This window comes from Syngnathoides biaculeatus, chromosome 15, assembly GCF_019802595.1.
Source record: "Syngnathoides biaculeatus isolate LvHL_M chromosome 15, ASM1980259v1, whole genome shotgun sequence".
Lineage (NCBI taxonomy): Eukaryota > Metazoa > Chordata > Actinopteri > Syngnathiformes > Syngnathidae > Syngnathoides > Syngnathoides biaculeatus.
In genome coordinates, this window is record NC_084654.1 from 9,626,835 (window position 1) to 9,642,007 (window position 15,173).

At 39.4% G+C, this 15,173-nt stretch overlaps 1 protein-coding gene across 2 annotated transcripts in view; it reads right to left on the reverse strand.

The window, feature by feature from the left end:
* The window catches only part of ldlrap1b (low density lipoprotein receptor adaptor protein 1b), a 41,851-nt gene that overhangs the window by 4,107 nt on the left and 22,571 nt on the right, over positions 1 to 15,173 (reverse strand). For both annotated transcript variants that reach the window (XM_061843697.1, XM_061843696.1), the window contains exons 4-8: positions 14,644 to 14,758; positions 14,041 to 14,113; positions 9,172 to 9,267; positions 5,416 to 5,549; positions 3,502 to 3,536 (exon numbers count right to left, since the gene is read on the reverse strand). In XM_061843697.1, coding sequence (XP_061699681.1) covers positions 3,502 to 3,536; positions 5,416 to 5,549; positions 9,172 to 9,267; positions 14,041 to 14,113; positions 14,644 to 14,758 — 453 coding nt within the window. The remainder of the gene's footprint in view (positions 1 to 3,501; positions 3,537 to 5,415; positions 5,550 to 9,171; positions 9,268 to 14,040; positions 14,114 to 14,643; positions 14,759 to 15,173) is intronic.

Consider the following 15,173-nt stretch of genomic DNA (forward strand, 5'->3'; position numbering starts at 1 on the left):
GGTTTTCTTGATAACTAAAAATCTCTGGAAATACAATAAATCATAAGTTCCCTCGGTCAGGGTCTCCATGCAAGATATCCCCCTGTGGGGTCAAAATCATCACAAGGATGAGCAAAAATCCCAGAACCACATGAGGGCATCGAGGTAATGACCTACAGAAAGTTGAGATTAAAGTAACAATGGCTACCATCGGTAATGCATGATCCCACCAGGGACTCAAATCATACAGTGCCTGACGTGCCCCTGCTTAAGCCAGTACATGTCCAGGCCCATCTGAAGTTTGCTAGAGAGCATTTGGATGATCCAGATGAGGATTGGGAGAATGTCATATGGTCAGATGAAAACAAAATGGAAATTTGGTGGAACAACTCAACTTATTGTGTTTGGAGGAGATAGTATGTCAGGTTGCATCAAAAGAACACCATGTGTTACTGAGGACCATGACAGTGGACAAATCATGCTATTGAGGCTGTTTTTCTGCAAAGATACCAGGAAGAGTCATCTGTGTACAGGGTTCATACTCAGTCTGACACAAAAAATTTAAGGGATTTTTAGGGGCATTCTTAGAGGCTGACACGAAAAATTTAGGCCCGACACGGAAAAAAATTAGGGGTGACACGAAAAATTTAGGGCCATCGTGGGAAATCAAGAGTAAGGAAAAAAGACTCACCCAATGGTGCCATCAACCGTTCTTGGTTCATCAAATGTTCCAGTACATCAGTACCTTTGACAGTGATCACCTGTCGCCCCTTGTTTGTTTGTTTGCTCTGCCTCTGAGTGCATTGGCCTCAGTGATAAACCTCAGATTCCAATTTTCTTCTGCCTCCTCACACAGCCTGTCAGCCTTCTCAATAACTATAGATATGTCAGTCTCTATTCTGGCTTTTTTGGCTTTGAGGCAGTAGAGATGAAAAGTGGGCAGCGATGCCAAATGTAGCCAGGTACGAAGTCTTCCTTTCCCCACAGTGGTAGTTTTTACCAATGTCACTGTCTGGGAACATGAATGCAAACACTTTCAAATTATTTTCACAAGATTTGTAACTATAATGGCTGCAGATCACTTTTAAAGTCTACATGATCGCTGCATTTAACGAGTCCGTCTTCGTGTATTGAACTACATTCATAAAGCCTGACTTCCGTGGTTGAAGTCGATGACTGGACAACTGTAGGTGCGCATGCACTGCTAGTACCACTGCCTGAAGTTGATGCTTCACTATCTTGATATTTTAGAAACAGATTCATACCAACGGAAGATAAGAGAGTCTTCGCCAAATCAGCGTGTCTCCTGTTTTTCCGGTGCGACTCCAGCGCTTTGACGCCCATCTTTTCAAGCTGGTAACTGCTTGCACAGATGGCAGTAAAACATGTGCCGATCTTTTGGATCTCGACGAACCCAGCTCCCGAACTCCTTACTTTCAACCCAAGCATATTGAAAAATGCACTTCCCCATGATACAAGTTGGATCGATGAAAGAACTACGCTACGTCGTAACGAAGACGAAGTGAAATGCCTACTCACGGAAACAAACAATGTAATATCGACAAGATGGCAACAAGTTGTCAACACGGTGACTTCCGTTGACAATTTCTGGCTGTTTTGGACGCCAGACGGATCGCTATTTTTTTTAAATAAAAGATATATTTTTTTTTAATGGAGAATTTTGGCGGTAGAGGCCCTCCCTTTGATTTTTTTTAATTTAAGGCCTTTTTAGGGGCTTGACCGGTTTTCGCAGATTTTTAAGGACTTTCAGGAGCCCCTAAATGCACCTTCGAAAATTTAGGAGTTTTTAGGGACTTTTAGGGCCGCGTGCGAACCGTGTGTGTATATGGCAGAATGAAGGCCATGTATTGTTGAGTGAAAACCTGCTTCCATCAGCAAGCGCATTGAATTGTGGCTTTCTGCATTACAATGATCCCAAACACACCAACGAAGGACTGGCTTCATAAAAAGCATTTCAACGTCCTGGAGAGGCCTAGCCAGTCTCCAGATCTCAACCACATAGAAAATCTTTGGAGGGAGTTGAAAGTCTGTGTTCCTCAGTGACAGTCCCAAAACATCACTGGTCTAGAGGAGATATGCATGGAGGAATGGGCCAAAATACCAGTAACAATGTGCGAAAACCTTTTGAAGACTTACAGAAAATGGTTGACCTCTGTCATTGCCAACAAAGGATATAGAGTATAACAAGGTATTACACATTTTTTTTATTGACCAAACACTACTTTTCCAATATAAATTCCAAATAACTTTTGAAAAAAAATCTGACTGATTTTCTGGATTTTCTCCCCCCCCCCTCATTTTGTCTCTCATCGGATATGCCTTTGATGAAAATTACAGGCCCTTCCTCTTTTTAAGTGGGAGAATTTGTACAATTGGTGGGTTAGACGTTTCTGCTCCACTGTACATGTAAATTTGGATAAGCCGGAGACTAACCCATCTAATTTTGGCCAAGGGGCAATTGGTTGCCAGCCAATAGCAACTGAACAATTTACAGTCTTCAATGGACCTTACATAGATGCTTTAGGAACAAAGTGAAGAAACCGGAGCAACCCGAGAGAACTCTCACAGCCAGACAGAACGGGAAAAAAGTGAAGGGCACCAAAAAAATTAAAACCCAACACCGTGAGACAAACTAGTCCACACAGTGCACTGACAGAGGTATGCAGTATGCATGAATTGTAATTGAGCTTTCATGAATCCAGTTAAAATATTACTAAATGTACTAAAAATAACGACCACTAGATGGCAAAAAATGACTGCAAACGAGGTGTCAATCGAAACACTGATAATAGTGCACATTTATTTATTTTATTATAACACCACGCTAATAATAAAAAATAATTCCAATGAAGAGTGGACTAATTTATCCAACCACATTCAATGTAATGCACCATAAAAAGGACTACAGACTAGCTAAAACTGTCCTTTATTCTCTCACAGCATCTTTTAAGACCAAAGAGACACACTGCAGGAAACTCAGAAGGGTTTTGTAATATTTTAGTCATTATTTTGGTCTTTGATAAGCAACTTCTCAAAAAAGTTTCTTTTTAAAAGCAACATCTCTGTTTTGGCTCTTCTGTTGGCTGTGATTAGATAGTTCAGAAGTACCGAACGTTATACCTGGTGAAATTAAATGCAGGTCAAAATTTCAACAAAATAGGTGCATTAAATTTCAAATATATTACTTTTGGGTTTGTACCAAACCTTCCTTAGCAATGTCTCTGCCTAAAAAACATTCAGAAACATAAATTGTCTGAAATAGAGAGTATGAAATCATCATGTGGTACTGAGACGATGTCGGGGGAACTACAAAAGCAGCATGATTTAAGGAAGGTGCCTGACACGTCGGGACCCTGCAAAATGAGCCTTTCAGCAGGAATTAGATAAGAACATGCCCACACCATTGCTACTACCAATTTGCTAACCCCATTAGGTAGTGTTTTGCTCAAACTAGAATTCATTAGTTTTAAACAAAAAACAAAAAAAAAGGAATCAGTTTACCTTGAAAAGGCCTCATCCAGACCATCCTCAAGCTCCTGACAGACAGAGCATAGGTTAATTTCTAAATCATCCCAGCAACAGTTTCATTTTGTAAGCATAAACACTACATACATTCATCTTACTAAGAGTACAATTATGTAGTCTATAGTAGTCCAGATACTTTCATATATCCATTCAAATCTAGATGCACATGCACCTCATGCCATTCTCAATCTTAAAAAGGAGAGTAGATGAAATTTCTCCTTTGATCTGAAACTATGTAACAGGGAGCATGGATGTGGTTACTAGGCAATTGTCCAGCTCTTCTTAGAGCATGTTGGCAGCGCTTCACTGTATCCACATTTTATGTTACAGCCTTATTCGAAAATGAATTTCATTAATTTTTCCCCTCAAAAATTCTACTCACTGCACCCAAAGATGACAATATAAAAAAAGGTTAAGATTTCTGCAAATATTTTTCAAGCAAAAAGCGAAGAAATCACATACACACAAGTATTTACAGCGTTTTGGCATGAAGTGATGCCATTTCCACAGATATTCCTTGAGGGGTTTCCACCACCCAATCGGGTCTCCAGATTGTTAAATGCAATTGACTGGACATGATTTGGAAAGGCACACACCTGTTTAGAAGTTCCCAAAGGTGAGAGTGTAGGTTATGGCACAAACCAAGCACGAAGTTCAAGAAAGTATCTGTAACAGACCTCTGAAACAAGGCACATTTCCAGGAAAGGGTACTGAAAAATGTCTGTGGCTTTGAGTGTCCTAATAAACACAGTGGCCTCTATCACAGGTAAATGAAAGAAGTTCGGAGGCACCAGGAACCTGCCTCAAGCGGGCTGCTTATCTAACCTGAGTAATTGAGAGAGAGGGGCCTTAGTCGGAGGGATGACCAAACCCCAATGGTCACTCTGTTGAATCTCCAGCATTTCTCTGTGGAATTAAGGTAACCTTCCAGAAGGACAACCATCTCTACATCTCATTAATCAGGCTTCTGTAGTAAAGTGGCCAGATAGAAGTCACATCTTAGTAAAAGACACACGGGATCCCAGCTGGACTTATCCCATCTGAAGACCTCCCAATCATGAGACAAAACTCTCTGGTCTGATGAGACAAAGACTGAATTCTTCGGTGTGGTGTTGAATGCCAGATGTCCTTTTTGGAGTAAACTGAACACTGCTCATCACCTCACCTATACTGTACCTTCAATGAAGCATGGTGGTGGCAGAATCATGCTATGGGGATATTTTTTAGTAGCAGGAAAGAAAATTTGACCCAGAATGCTCTTGATTTGACACCAAGCGCACAGCTAAGATGCCAAGGGCATGGCTTTAGGACAAGTCTGTGAATGTCCTTGAGAGGCCTGAAAATAGATGCATATGAACGCTCCCCATCCAAGCTGGTGTGGCTTGAGAGCCACTATAAAGATGAATAGGCAAAAATACCCAAAGATAGGTCAGTAAAGCTTGTAGCAATATTGTGAAGCTGCAATTTCTTTCTTCACATTTAAAATATTGAGTAAAAAGCTGTCAATTCTTAAGTATATCAGCTGTCAAATGTTTGTATTTTTAATAAATTTGCACCCATCCATCCATGTTCTGCACCACAAAAAAAAAAAAAATCTAAAGAAAAAAAAGTTTTTCCTCTACGTGCTCACTGCGGGGTACTGAGAATTTTGAGGGGAACATTTAGTCCATTGTAGAATAAGGCTGTAAATATAGGAAAAGGGAAGTGCTGTGAATAATTTCCCACTAAAGCAGCAGCGCAGAGTACAAAAAGAAATCCCCTCAGTAAGTACAGCAGCATGACAGCCAATCAATCAAAGTTTCCCTTTCATCGGTAACATGCAATTCCTGTAGTTTAATTGTATCAAAGCTGTACAGCTGAAACTAATTGATTAGTTGACTGTTGTCTTACCCATACTGTATTGTTGTTCTCAGATGCATGCTTATGTACTGTAAAGGAATTCAAATCCATTGGTATTGTTCCTGAGCTGACCAACGTAACATTGGCCCCTTCAGCCAAATCTAGGAGTTTTGTTGTAGCTACATCTGCAAAAAAAAACCAACAGAAAAGAGACAATTTTACACATTTTTAATATACACCTACAATTGCATTATGTTGTGCTCATCCAACTGTAAATAGCAGTGTGTATTGTAAATTTTATAAATGCTAACCAATTTATATTGGGGCAGCTGTTGCTAAGGTGGTAGAGCAGGTTAGGTCGTCTAATGGCCGAAGGGTCGTCACTTCGAATCGCAGCTTCAACTGTTTGCTGCCGAAGTGTCTTTAAGGAATTGAACCCTAATTTCTTCCAAATGCAGCGACATTAGCCGCCCATTAGTGTAGGAGTGTGTATGTGAATGGGTGAACGTGAGGTTTTTTGCAAAGCACTTTTGGCACTCTATGGTGTAGTTAAAGAGCTAGATAAATGCAATACAAAGAACATGCAACATTGTATATAAAGATTTAATTCTCATGAATATTGTGCATCTTAATATTTCATTGAGTTTGGCATCTGTTCAATATATGATGAGTGAGGTTGGAATAACCCAATGGTGCCACATTGACACCCTGGACCTGAAATGAGATGTACTTGCAAGGTGATTAATGTGCGTCAGCGTCAGCTAATGGTGACTACTGAGAATAGTTAAAACGGAACTCTCTAAAGCTAACATTGTTCAGTGCTGCAGTCTCACTTTTTAAAGTTGAAAAAAAAATCTTTAGTTGATCTTCCAATTACCTGTGATTTGTAATTGAAAGCAAACCACATTTGTGTGCCTATAACACAATTGCCATAAACCTCTCTCATTTCTGTCTACAGAGGATTTAATGTATTTACAGAAATCTGCTTATTTGCAAGTATTATTGATAATTGATGTGTAATCTGTTAAAAAGATATTTAGGTGCTTATGACTTCATGTAGAAAGAGTAATTACACACAAAAAGGTGGCACATATTGTTTTCACAGCAAAGTTCAGATTTGTCTAGAGTGAAATGAGCGTGGAAATGGGCGGTGCCTCACACAAACTTCATGGCTGGAGTAAACAGGTTTCTACAGTTTTTGGTGATTTGGCAACTCTTAGAGGTGAGGCTGAGAAATTGTTATAATATATCTGCACATCAGAGACATGAACAATTTGCAGTAATTTACAATTCATGCCCAACAACATTTGACTTCAAAACTGTAAAAGAAGCAAGGACTCTGAATTCACTTGTTAGCCAGTATGTTTAATGAATCACTGATATTTGTGAGGACACCTACAAATTTATCAAGGTGATTTATGTCGCCAATTGTTCTCACAATCGCTTCTTGTGACTCCAGCACATGCATGGAAAAAAATACTTTTGAATTTACCTAATTTGAACATGTACCTTGTTTGCACAATATTAAAATGTGTTAAAATAAAAATTAATGTTCTCTTTTTTTCCAGGAGAAGAGGGGTAAATGTCATTCTAACATTTTAATCACATGCACCCGATCTATGTTCAAATTGAAAGCACTCTTTTTAGCAGTCTGCACAGGTGCAGGAGCAGTTGTTTGTGGGAGCGTAATTGCATCGGAGAGGCTGGGGATGCCGGAGGAGTCGCAAAAGAACTGTGAACAAATCTTCCTGGTCAGATACCAGTGATGCCAGGCACAGTGGACGAATCCTCCAAACATGTAGCACAAAGTCCTCTGAATTTTCTTAATTTGAACATGTACATTGGTTACATATGCTTAAAATATAAATCACAATTTACTCCTCTTCATTTCAGAATCGGCTGTATTGGCCAAGTGTGTAAAAAAACAAGGGTTTTTTCTTTTAACACATTTTAAATCATATGCATCCAATGTACATGGATCTTACGTAAATTCAAAGGCCCTTTTTTAGAGTGTGCTTGCCTTCTCATGTGTATTAAACTAATAGACAAAAAAGGTTAAAAAAAAAATGTTGACATCGTCTTTGATATGCTGATGTGCTTCTATTTGAATTTAAAATATGTATTACAAATAGACAACATTTACACATGAAACTTGGTCTCAAAGGGCTGAGTGTAGGTTACTGGATGAACATATTTGTTGTGAGTTATAAAAATAGAGGGTATTAAACCTTATGGGGTAGGCAGAGTCAGCCACATGTGAGAGGCGTGTCACCCATGATTCCAGCAACTCTCTCCTGGAATGGGGTGAGGCCCTCCGGGGTGGTTCTGCCGCTTGTTTTGTTGGTGGGCAACTGTCCCCTGCTTCACATCTACCTTTATATCTGACCATTTCTTTTTTATTTCAGCGTGTGCACACTGTTCCAACCCCACAGCATTAACAGCCGCACGCACGTCATCCCATTTGCTCATCTTGCCGTTCACCCCAAATGACAACATGCCAAACAGGATTTTTTTACCGCAACTCTATTTCATTTAGCAAGGCTCTCCACTACACAGTCAGAAAAATGTTTTTTCCCTGCCCTGCTCATTTTCTATTTCTTCCTATCATGAGGAGATTTTGACGGGAGGTCCGGGGTTCATTTAAATATGATTTGCATATTTAAATATGGGCGTGGACAGGGAAGGGTTGGCTACTCCATGTGTGCTCAATTCCACATTATTTGGGATGTAGGAAAGAAATGTGCTTGGATTACGTTGTACGCACACTTTCATACATCCGAATATTTTTACGCGTACAATGTTTACTGGGTTTGAACGTACACCATGATTTCGTAGCAAATCCACCCAAGTCTTTGTACACGAGGCCCCTGAAGAGTATCGGATTTCGTGGCAAAAGCGGCCTAAGTGATCCAGAGTCTTAGCGACTCAGTGGCATGCTGCGTGATCAGGCAGAGTAAAGGGGGAATAAATATAACCTTGTGATGGCACCAATACTGAGCTATTCTCAACCTATGCCAGTACTAGCACAGAGCCTTCAACAGTGTTTAAATGATGCCAACTGTATTTACAAGAATCAGCTCCACAATGTCTGTTTAGATGCATAGTATAGAATCCAAATGAGTCTTTCACCCCTAAAAAATTCTATAGGCCTACTTTTGTCTGTCTCTTCTCCTCCCAAATAAAGTGTCAGAACACATTTCAGAGATCCCTTTATAGCTTTGGGGCATTTGGCTGGAAGCACAAGTACAAAGCTGATGTCAGATGTTCCTGGACTTGGATCAAGCTAAACCCTCCGTTATCAAATGGATCAGAAAAAACGCGAGCATTTAATATTTGATGTTCCCCACGTGACATGGAAAAGACATGCACACATGCATGCGAATGGGTGTGCATCCATTGTACCACTGGCAGCAGGCTGTGCCTTATCTCAAGGACAATACCAGCAGCTAATGATGCCTTAAAGGATGTCAAGCTCAATGAGATGTCAATAACTGTTCACCAGGCATGAAGAGTAGATTCTTACAATGATTCACAATATTATAATATAATATAATTCATAAACAATGGGGTCGTACAAAATATTTACTCTAGTAGTTAGTAGACAGCTGTTATTCACTGTTTACAAATGCAAGAAACCATTCTTCCATTCACTATCACTGTGTGCATTCACCTTTAATGTCCTTTTCTGTGCATTACAATGAAGGAAAACCTAGGCTGTCAGCTGAACTACGACCTAATTGTAAGCCAACCTTTGACAAGTGGCTGATTTCTGTTCCAGAAAGCATGATGTTAGGTGACACGACTGACCTCCTTCCTTCAGGCTGCCAAGGCTCGCTGAGCTGTCTGACTGGGAGCTGTTGACTCCTTCACCATCTGAACCAGACTTCTCTCGCTTTTCCTTTTCTGCATAGGCAGCAACACAGGAGTCCCAAAAGATGTGGACAAAGAGAAAGAGCTGTTATAGAAAAGGTTATCTGGCTACGACACATGAAAGCGGCAATAATGGGGTGATTTGTCCTTGCACAATTACTCATCTAGTGGCTAGGGGAAAAAAAAAAAATCTTTCATCAGTCATACATACAATAATTTGTTTGAACACATTAGTGGGAACAATTGGCAGATAATTATCATAATTATTGGAGTTTGGATGAATTGTGAGGCAGTCGACTGCAAAAATAATAACATCCAGTTCATGCAATACTGATTGGAGTATTGAAATTTAACAGGCAGTGTATCTGTTTAACACCCAAAAGGCTTGTATCAAACATTCCCATGTTAGTTTACCATTGCACAATTCATCAAGGACAAAAACTAATCTGCTAATATTCCTTGTGTCGTCATATGTTTTCATGTTCATTTCAATTTGGTCTCCTATGCAAATAGTTATAACATGCACACACATTGTGGTGGTAGTAAGAGTGCTAATAGCAGCAGGAGTATTAGTACTAGTACTATGAATGTATGGTTCGCTGGTTGTATCATAAGGCCAGAAATCTTAGTGTAAGCAGTGTGACACGTGTCACCTTGATTACGGTCTAGATTTGTCTGTAACAAACATGGCTCCACCTCAAGATATGCCTTTTTGGAGTTACCAGTAGTTCTTTGGTGAATATTCCATAAACTTCACTAATACGAATTGTAGTATGCAGAGTAATGCAGTTCAGAAGAGTGTAGTCAACTGGGGGTGGTTGGAGTGTCATGCTTTGATACTCTGTGGTCCCCCCCACCCTATTCTTTCCTTGCTTCCTTGGCCACAAGCGAATACTTGTACCTGCACTTGTACCTTGTACCTCCGTTATCAAATGGATCAGTGAGAACGTGAGCACTACGATGCCAGGGGTGGCGTGTGAGACCCTGAAAAACGTGATTCGATCCATCAATCCATTTTCTAAGCGACGCATTCTCACAAGGATCACAAGATTGCTGGAACCTATCCCAGCTATCATCGGGCAGGAGGTGGGGTACACCCTGAAGTGGTTACAGGCCAGTCATAGGGCACATGGAGACAGGGAACAGTTGCACTCACAATCACACCTAGAGGCAACTTAAAAGTCTCCAATGAATGCATGTTTATGGCCTGTGGGAGGAAAATGGACTGTCTAGAGAAAACATACAGAGGCATGGGGACAACATGCAAACTCCAAACAAGCGGGGCTGGGACTTGAACCCAGGTCCTCAGAACTGTGAAGGCAGCGCTATACAGCTGACCCACCGTGCCACCAAGAACATGTTTAATAACATTAATCAATTTATTCTTGTAAATTGCTCTATATCTTTCTTTTGCACGTTCTTTAATGTTTATAACGATTACATTAGATAATCCTTGATATACAATGTTATATAGACGTGTACTCGCGGAGGCTGTGGGACCAGGGTTGGCAAATTTTTTCCTTCTCCCTGGGTGTGTGGTAATAGAAAATTGAGAAGCAGTGACACAAGCGCTTCACACAATTAAAGCATTTTAAAAAAAAAAAAAAAACAGCTGATAAAATTCAACCCAAGAAAAAAAAAATAAAAACAGCATAGAGAGCAAGAAGGATCATTTAAAAGTGGACATGGTCTAAAAAGCATGGGGGGTTGGGAGAACCTGGACTTTAAATCATTCATATTTGTGTTTGAACTCAACTTTGTTGGTAACCTACACTATATACGTCAAGTTTAGCTAAAAGCTGCATCACCTGGACTCTGCAATTGGACTCTGTGCTCCACTATTTGACCAGAGTCTGTAGATCTCAGAGCCACACTGGGTTTATATTCCATTATAATTTCTTTAATATATTCATGACTTAAACTATTTAATGATTTATAGGCCAGTAACAGAACTTGAAAATGAATTATAAAGGTGACTGTGAGACAGTGGAGAGACTTTAGAATTGGAGTAATATGTTCTCACCTGGAGCATTCTGAATAATGAGCTCGAGCTATTTAAGCCTCATTTGGGGAGTCCAGTCAGAAGACCATTACAATAGTCCGGTTTCCCTGGGATTAAAGCATTGATGAATCATTTGTGTGTTTTGGCCAGTGACACAACAGCTCAGTTGAAATGCAGTCATTCAGAAACACTGCTAGACAACTGTGTTTCATCTGTATACCTATGATAGTCAACACTGAGGCTGTCAAAGGGGTCCAAGAACTGACCCTTGAGGGAGCTCATAATGGTTAAAAATTAACTCCTTCCCTTTAGGTAAGACCTGAACCACAAACACTGTTCGATTTAGTCATTCCCACATTTCCAACCTGTTCAGCAGTATATTATTATATCTTTTATAAAAAGACACACTGAGCTCCAACAAGATCAGATTTGATCCCTTACCAGAGTCAGAAGTCAACCTTATATTATTTAGCACTGTGAGATGATTCTGTACTGTGACGAGTTTGGAAGCCTGATTAAAATTTGTCAAAATCGAAGAAAAAAAAAAAAAAAGTTCTACTAGAACATGACTGGAGGGTAAAAATGTCAGTTTTCAAATCAAATCCCAGTTAGGGCTAAATAAACAAGCTTCCCTTTACATGAGACAGATCAGTAACCAACACTGATTTATCATGTGCATTTTTCTTTCCTTTCAAATTCCCCTTCCCAACACACTTCACCCTATGCCACCTCTTCTTCATTTGGCCTCTTTCCTGAAAAACAGTTGCACCCGCTAGGGCAAAGTGCCAAAAATAAACCTATACAAGTATGAGTGGCTCACAGTGCCTTACCAAAAAAAATATTAGAACATTCAAAAAATATATTACAACAACTGATTGAAAAGGACAGCAATAGACACACTAATGGTGAAAGTAGAAAATGGTGATGCTGATGCAAATCTGATACCTTCCTTGCCGCCAATCATCTACAGTGAAGTACCACATGCAGTAATTTACATGACTGTTCCGCTGAGCTGTGTGAAAAGAACAAGAAGCTGTGTGTCTGTGTGCGTGAGAGAGACAGACAGAGAGAGAGAGACCCTCTTTACACAGCAATTTGGATTGTCCACCATGTCCAGAGGAGTGGCTTACATGCATTCTTTGAAAGGGTTGGTTTCTTTGGCCCACAAAAATAAAAACAGTATATACAATGAAAACAAAACTCCAGATAGGCTGTGTTCCCTGTAGAAAGGAAATGGCAGGTTCACACTAGTCAGCCCACCTTCACCGGAGGGTGTAGCCTTACCTCCTTTCTACCTCTCCTCATTGTCAATAGTCTTTAACCAATATAAAATCCCATTCTAAAATAGGAACTACTAAATATGTTTATTGATAATAATTTGGTCACTACGTATCCAAACAAATTGAACTTTGAGTTGATAGGTGTTTAGGAATGCGGGTTTACAAAGATAATGATGCCGTTATAATTGACATTGTTATAGATGAGTGGGTGTGTAGAAACATGCTTTGTAACTCCCTTATATTTACTTTTTAGTGTTATGACTACAACATAGTTTTTACTTTTACTTCAGGATATTTGTCAAGAAGATTTGCTACTTGTATCATGTTCTTTTAGCTAGCCCAAGTCATTTGTTTCTCAGCTTTAAGTTTATTAAACATTCCACACAGAAATATCAATATTCAATAGCTGTGCATGCATAAAACATGTATAGAACACTGCATAAAACAAGATAATGAAAAATAAAAATAAACTGAATTTGTAAAACTAACCCAAAATTAAAGAAAAACTAACCTCAATCCCAAATTATTACAAACCTGCGTACAATTGAAGTGCATCATAGTGAGATGTGCTTTCAAAAATTGTGTGCTGGTCATGTGTTAAACAATTTTAATTAACAACTACTGGACGCAGCCCTTCTGTCAACGTGTTAAAGAACTTTTGAAGCCAAGCAATGTGTGGTCATAAACGGGAAATCTCTCTCACGGGGGTGGATTGTCTAAACTGGAGAGGCACATCAAAAGAGAAATCAAATCCCACCAATGTTGTGTGTCCTTGATATAACACTGAAGAAATGGTTTGGATGTGTGACAAATTACTACAAATATGAAAAGGTTCTCAGACCTTCCAACCAATAAAAATTCACTTTGATCATTTGTCCATAATTGTCAGAATGTCCATACAAATAGAATTGAAAATAAACTCAAACAGGTTTTAAAGTAAGTGTGGATATACGGATCTACAATAGACAGAATATTACACGTTATATCCATAACGAGTCAACATTGAGTGATTCGTGTACTCCTATCTACGTTCTAGAACGGTTTATCTGTTCAGGGTCATGGTAGCTGCAGCCTATCTCAGCCTACTGATTTAGGGTGAAAAACAGGCTCTTCCCTGGACTGCTTGGGAATGGGAACATTGAAACAGGCAACAAATTTATACTCAGACCTTTCTTCCTCCCTTCACCAAGTGGAAAATGAACCCATCCTGCCTGCAAAGTCAGGGGAGTGAACCATAATGACTGAAAAGGTTTTTCAATAATATTTTGACTGTCATCAAAACTGAGCATTGGCTTTGCTTATATTGGGTTGCACAATTGTTAAGCCATTTTTGAGTGCGCAATGTTGGTGCTTACATTCACTATGGAGTCGTTCTGTGACCAAGATTAAATGCAGTGTGAACATAAATAGGTTAAAAAACAATAATGCTCAATATGTTAAAAGGAAAACATCAGAAGAGGAAAGATGACAGGGTTTTCCACTCATCTGTTATACTGATCTTGAAGTCAAGGGAATCATGCATACCTTCCTTGGCAGCCTGCCAGAATTCAAATGCCACTCTGAAAGCCTGGGCTACTGTTAGGGTTACTGCCTGTGCCTGTGGGGGGAAGCACACGGACAAGAGAGAAATGAGTAAAGGAAGACAAATGACAAATACCAAATGATAACTCACGGGCTCTGAATCCACAGAATCAATATTAAGTCACGGAACCATGGCAGAGTAAAACTAGATGTGACCATTAAAAGCAAAATAGAGACACTTCAAAAAGGAGGAAGAGTCACCATGCACTATTTATGTAGCTGGGAGGCTGTGTAGTGTTTTGGCAAGAACTAAATTAGCGAGAGGAAGGAAGAGGAGGGTGTGGTTCACTGATTTGGGAACCCCACGGGAAGGAAGGAATGATGACAAACCTAACCTCAAATGATCCGGTTCCTTATCCTACTTCAGTTCTACGGTAACTTAATGTTTGAATGTTAGGTTGTCAAAAAGACCAGCTGATTACAGTATATACTACCAACATTGTTTTTGTGGATAAGCAAAAAGCATAAAAAAGCCGATGCAAAGCTACTTTGTAACTGCTTGGCATTAAAGAAATACACAATTCTAATTAAAACTGAATTGCTTACCACTTTTCTTTTTGTGCAGAGGAAGGCATGACACTCGAGTGCCTCATTGTGTTGGCTCTGGACGATGTAAGCAAACACTTTGTCATGCATTTTATCCGCTGTACAATAGGATATTCTGAAAAACATATGAGGATGAAGGAATGTAACAATGCACTGTGAAGATAATGAATTTAGCCAAGCTATGCAATCTATGTGGTTCAAGATAGTACTATACAGCATTTTTTTTTTTAATAAAGCCCAAAATGTGCAGCTGTGTCATTGTTGCTTAATGGGGTTAATATAATGAGCATGTACGATACAGAGAAAATCTGTTTCCTACTACCTCTGCAAAGGATACATATCCTGGTTAATTAGATTTAAAATGGTGGAGCGATGTCTTTATTTAAACATTGGATTTTTGTTTTTCCCCTGAGTTGACAGAGTTGTGGATATCAATATAAGTTAATCAAAAACAAATATATCAAGGTGAACATAAATGTATGCAAATCCTTCATGAATAAGCACAAAGGAAAAAAAAACGAGATTAAGTG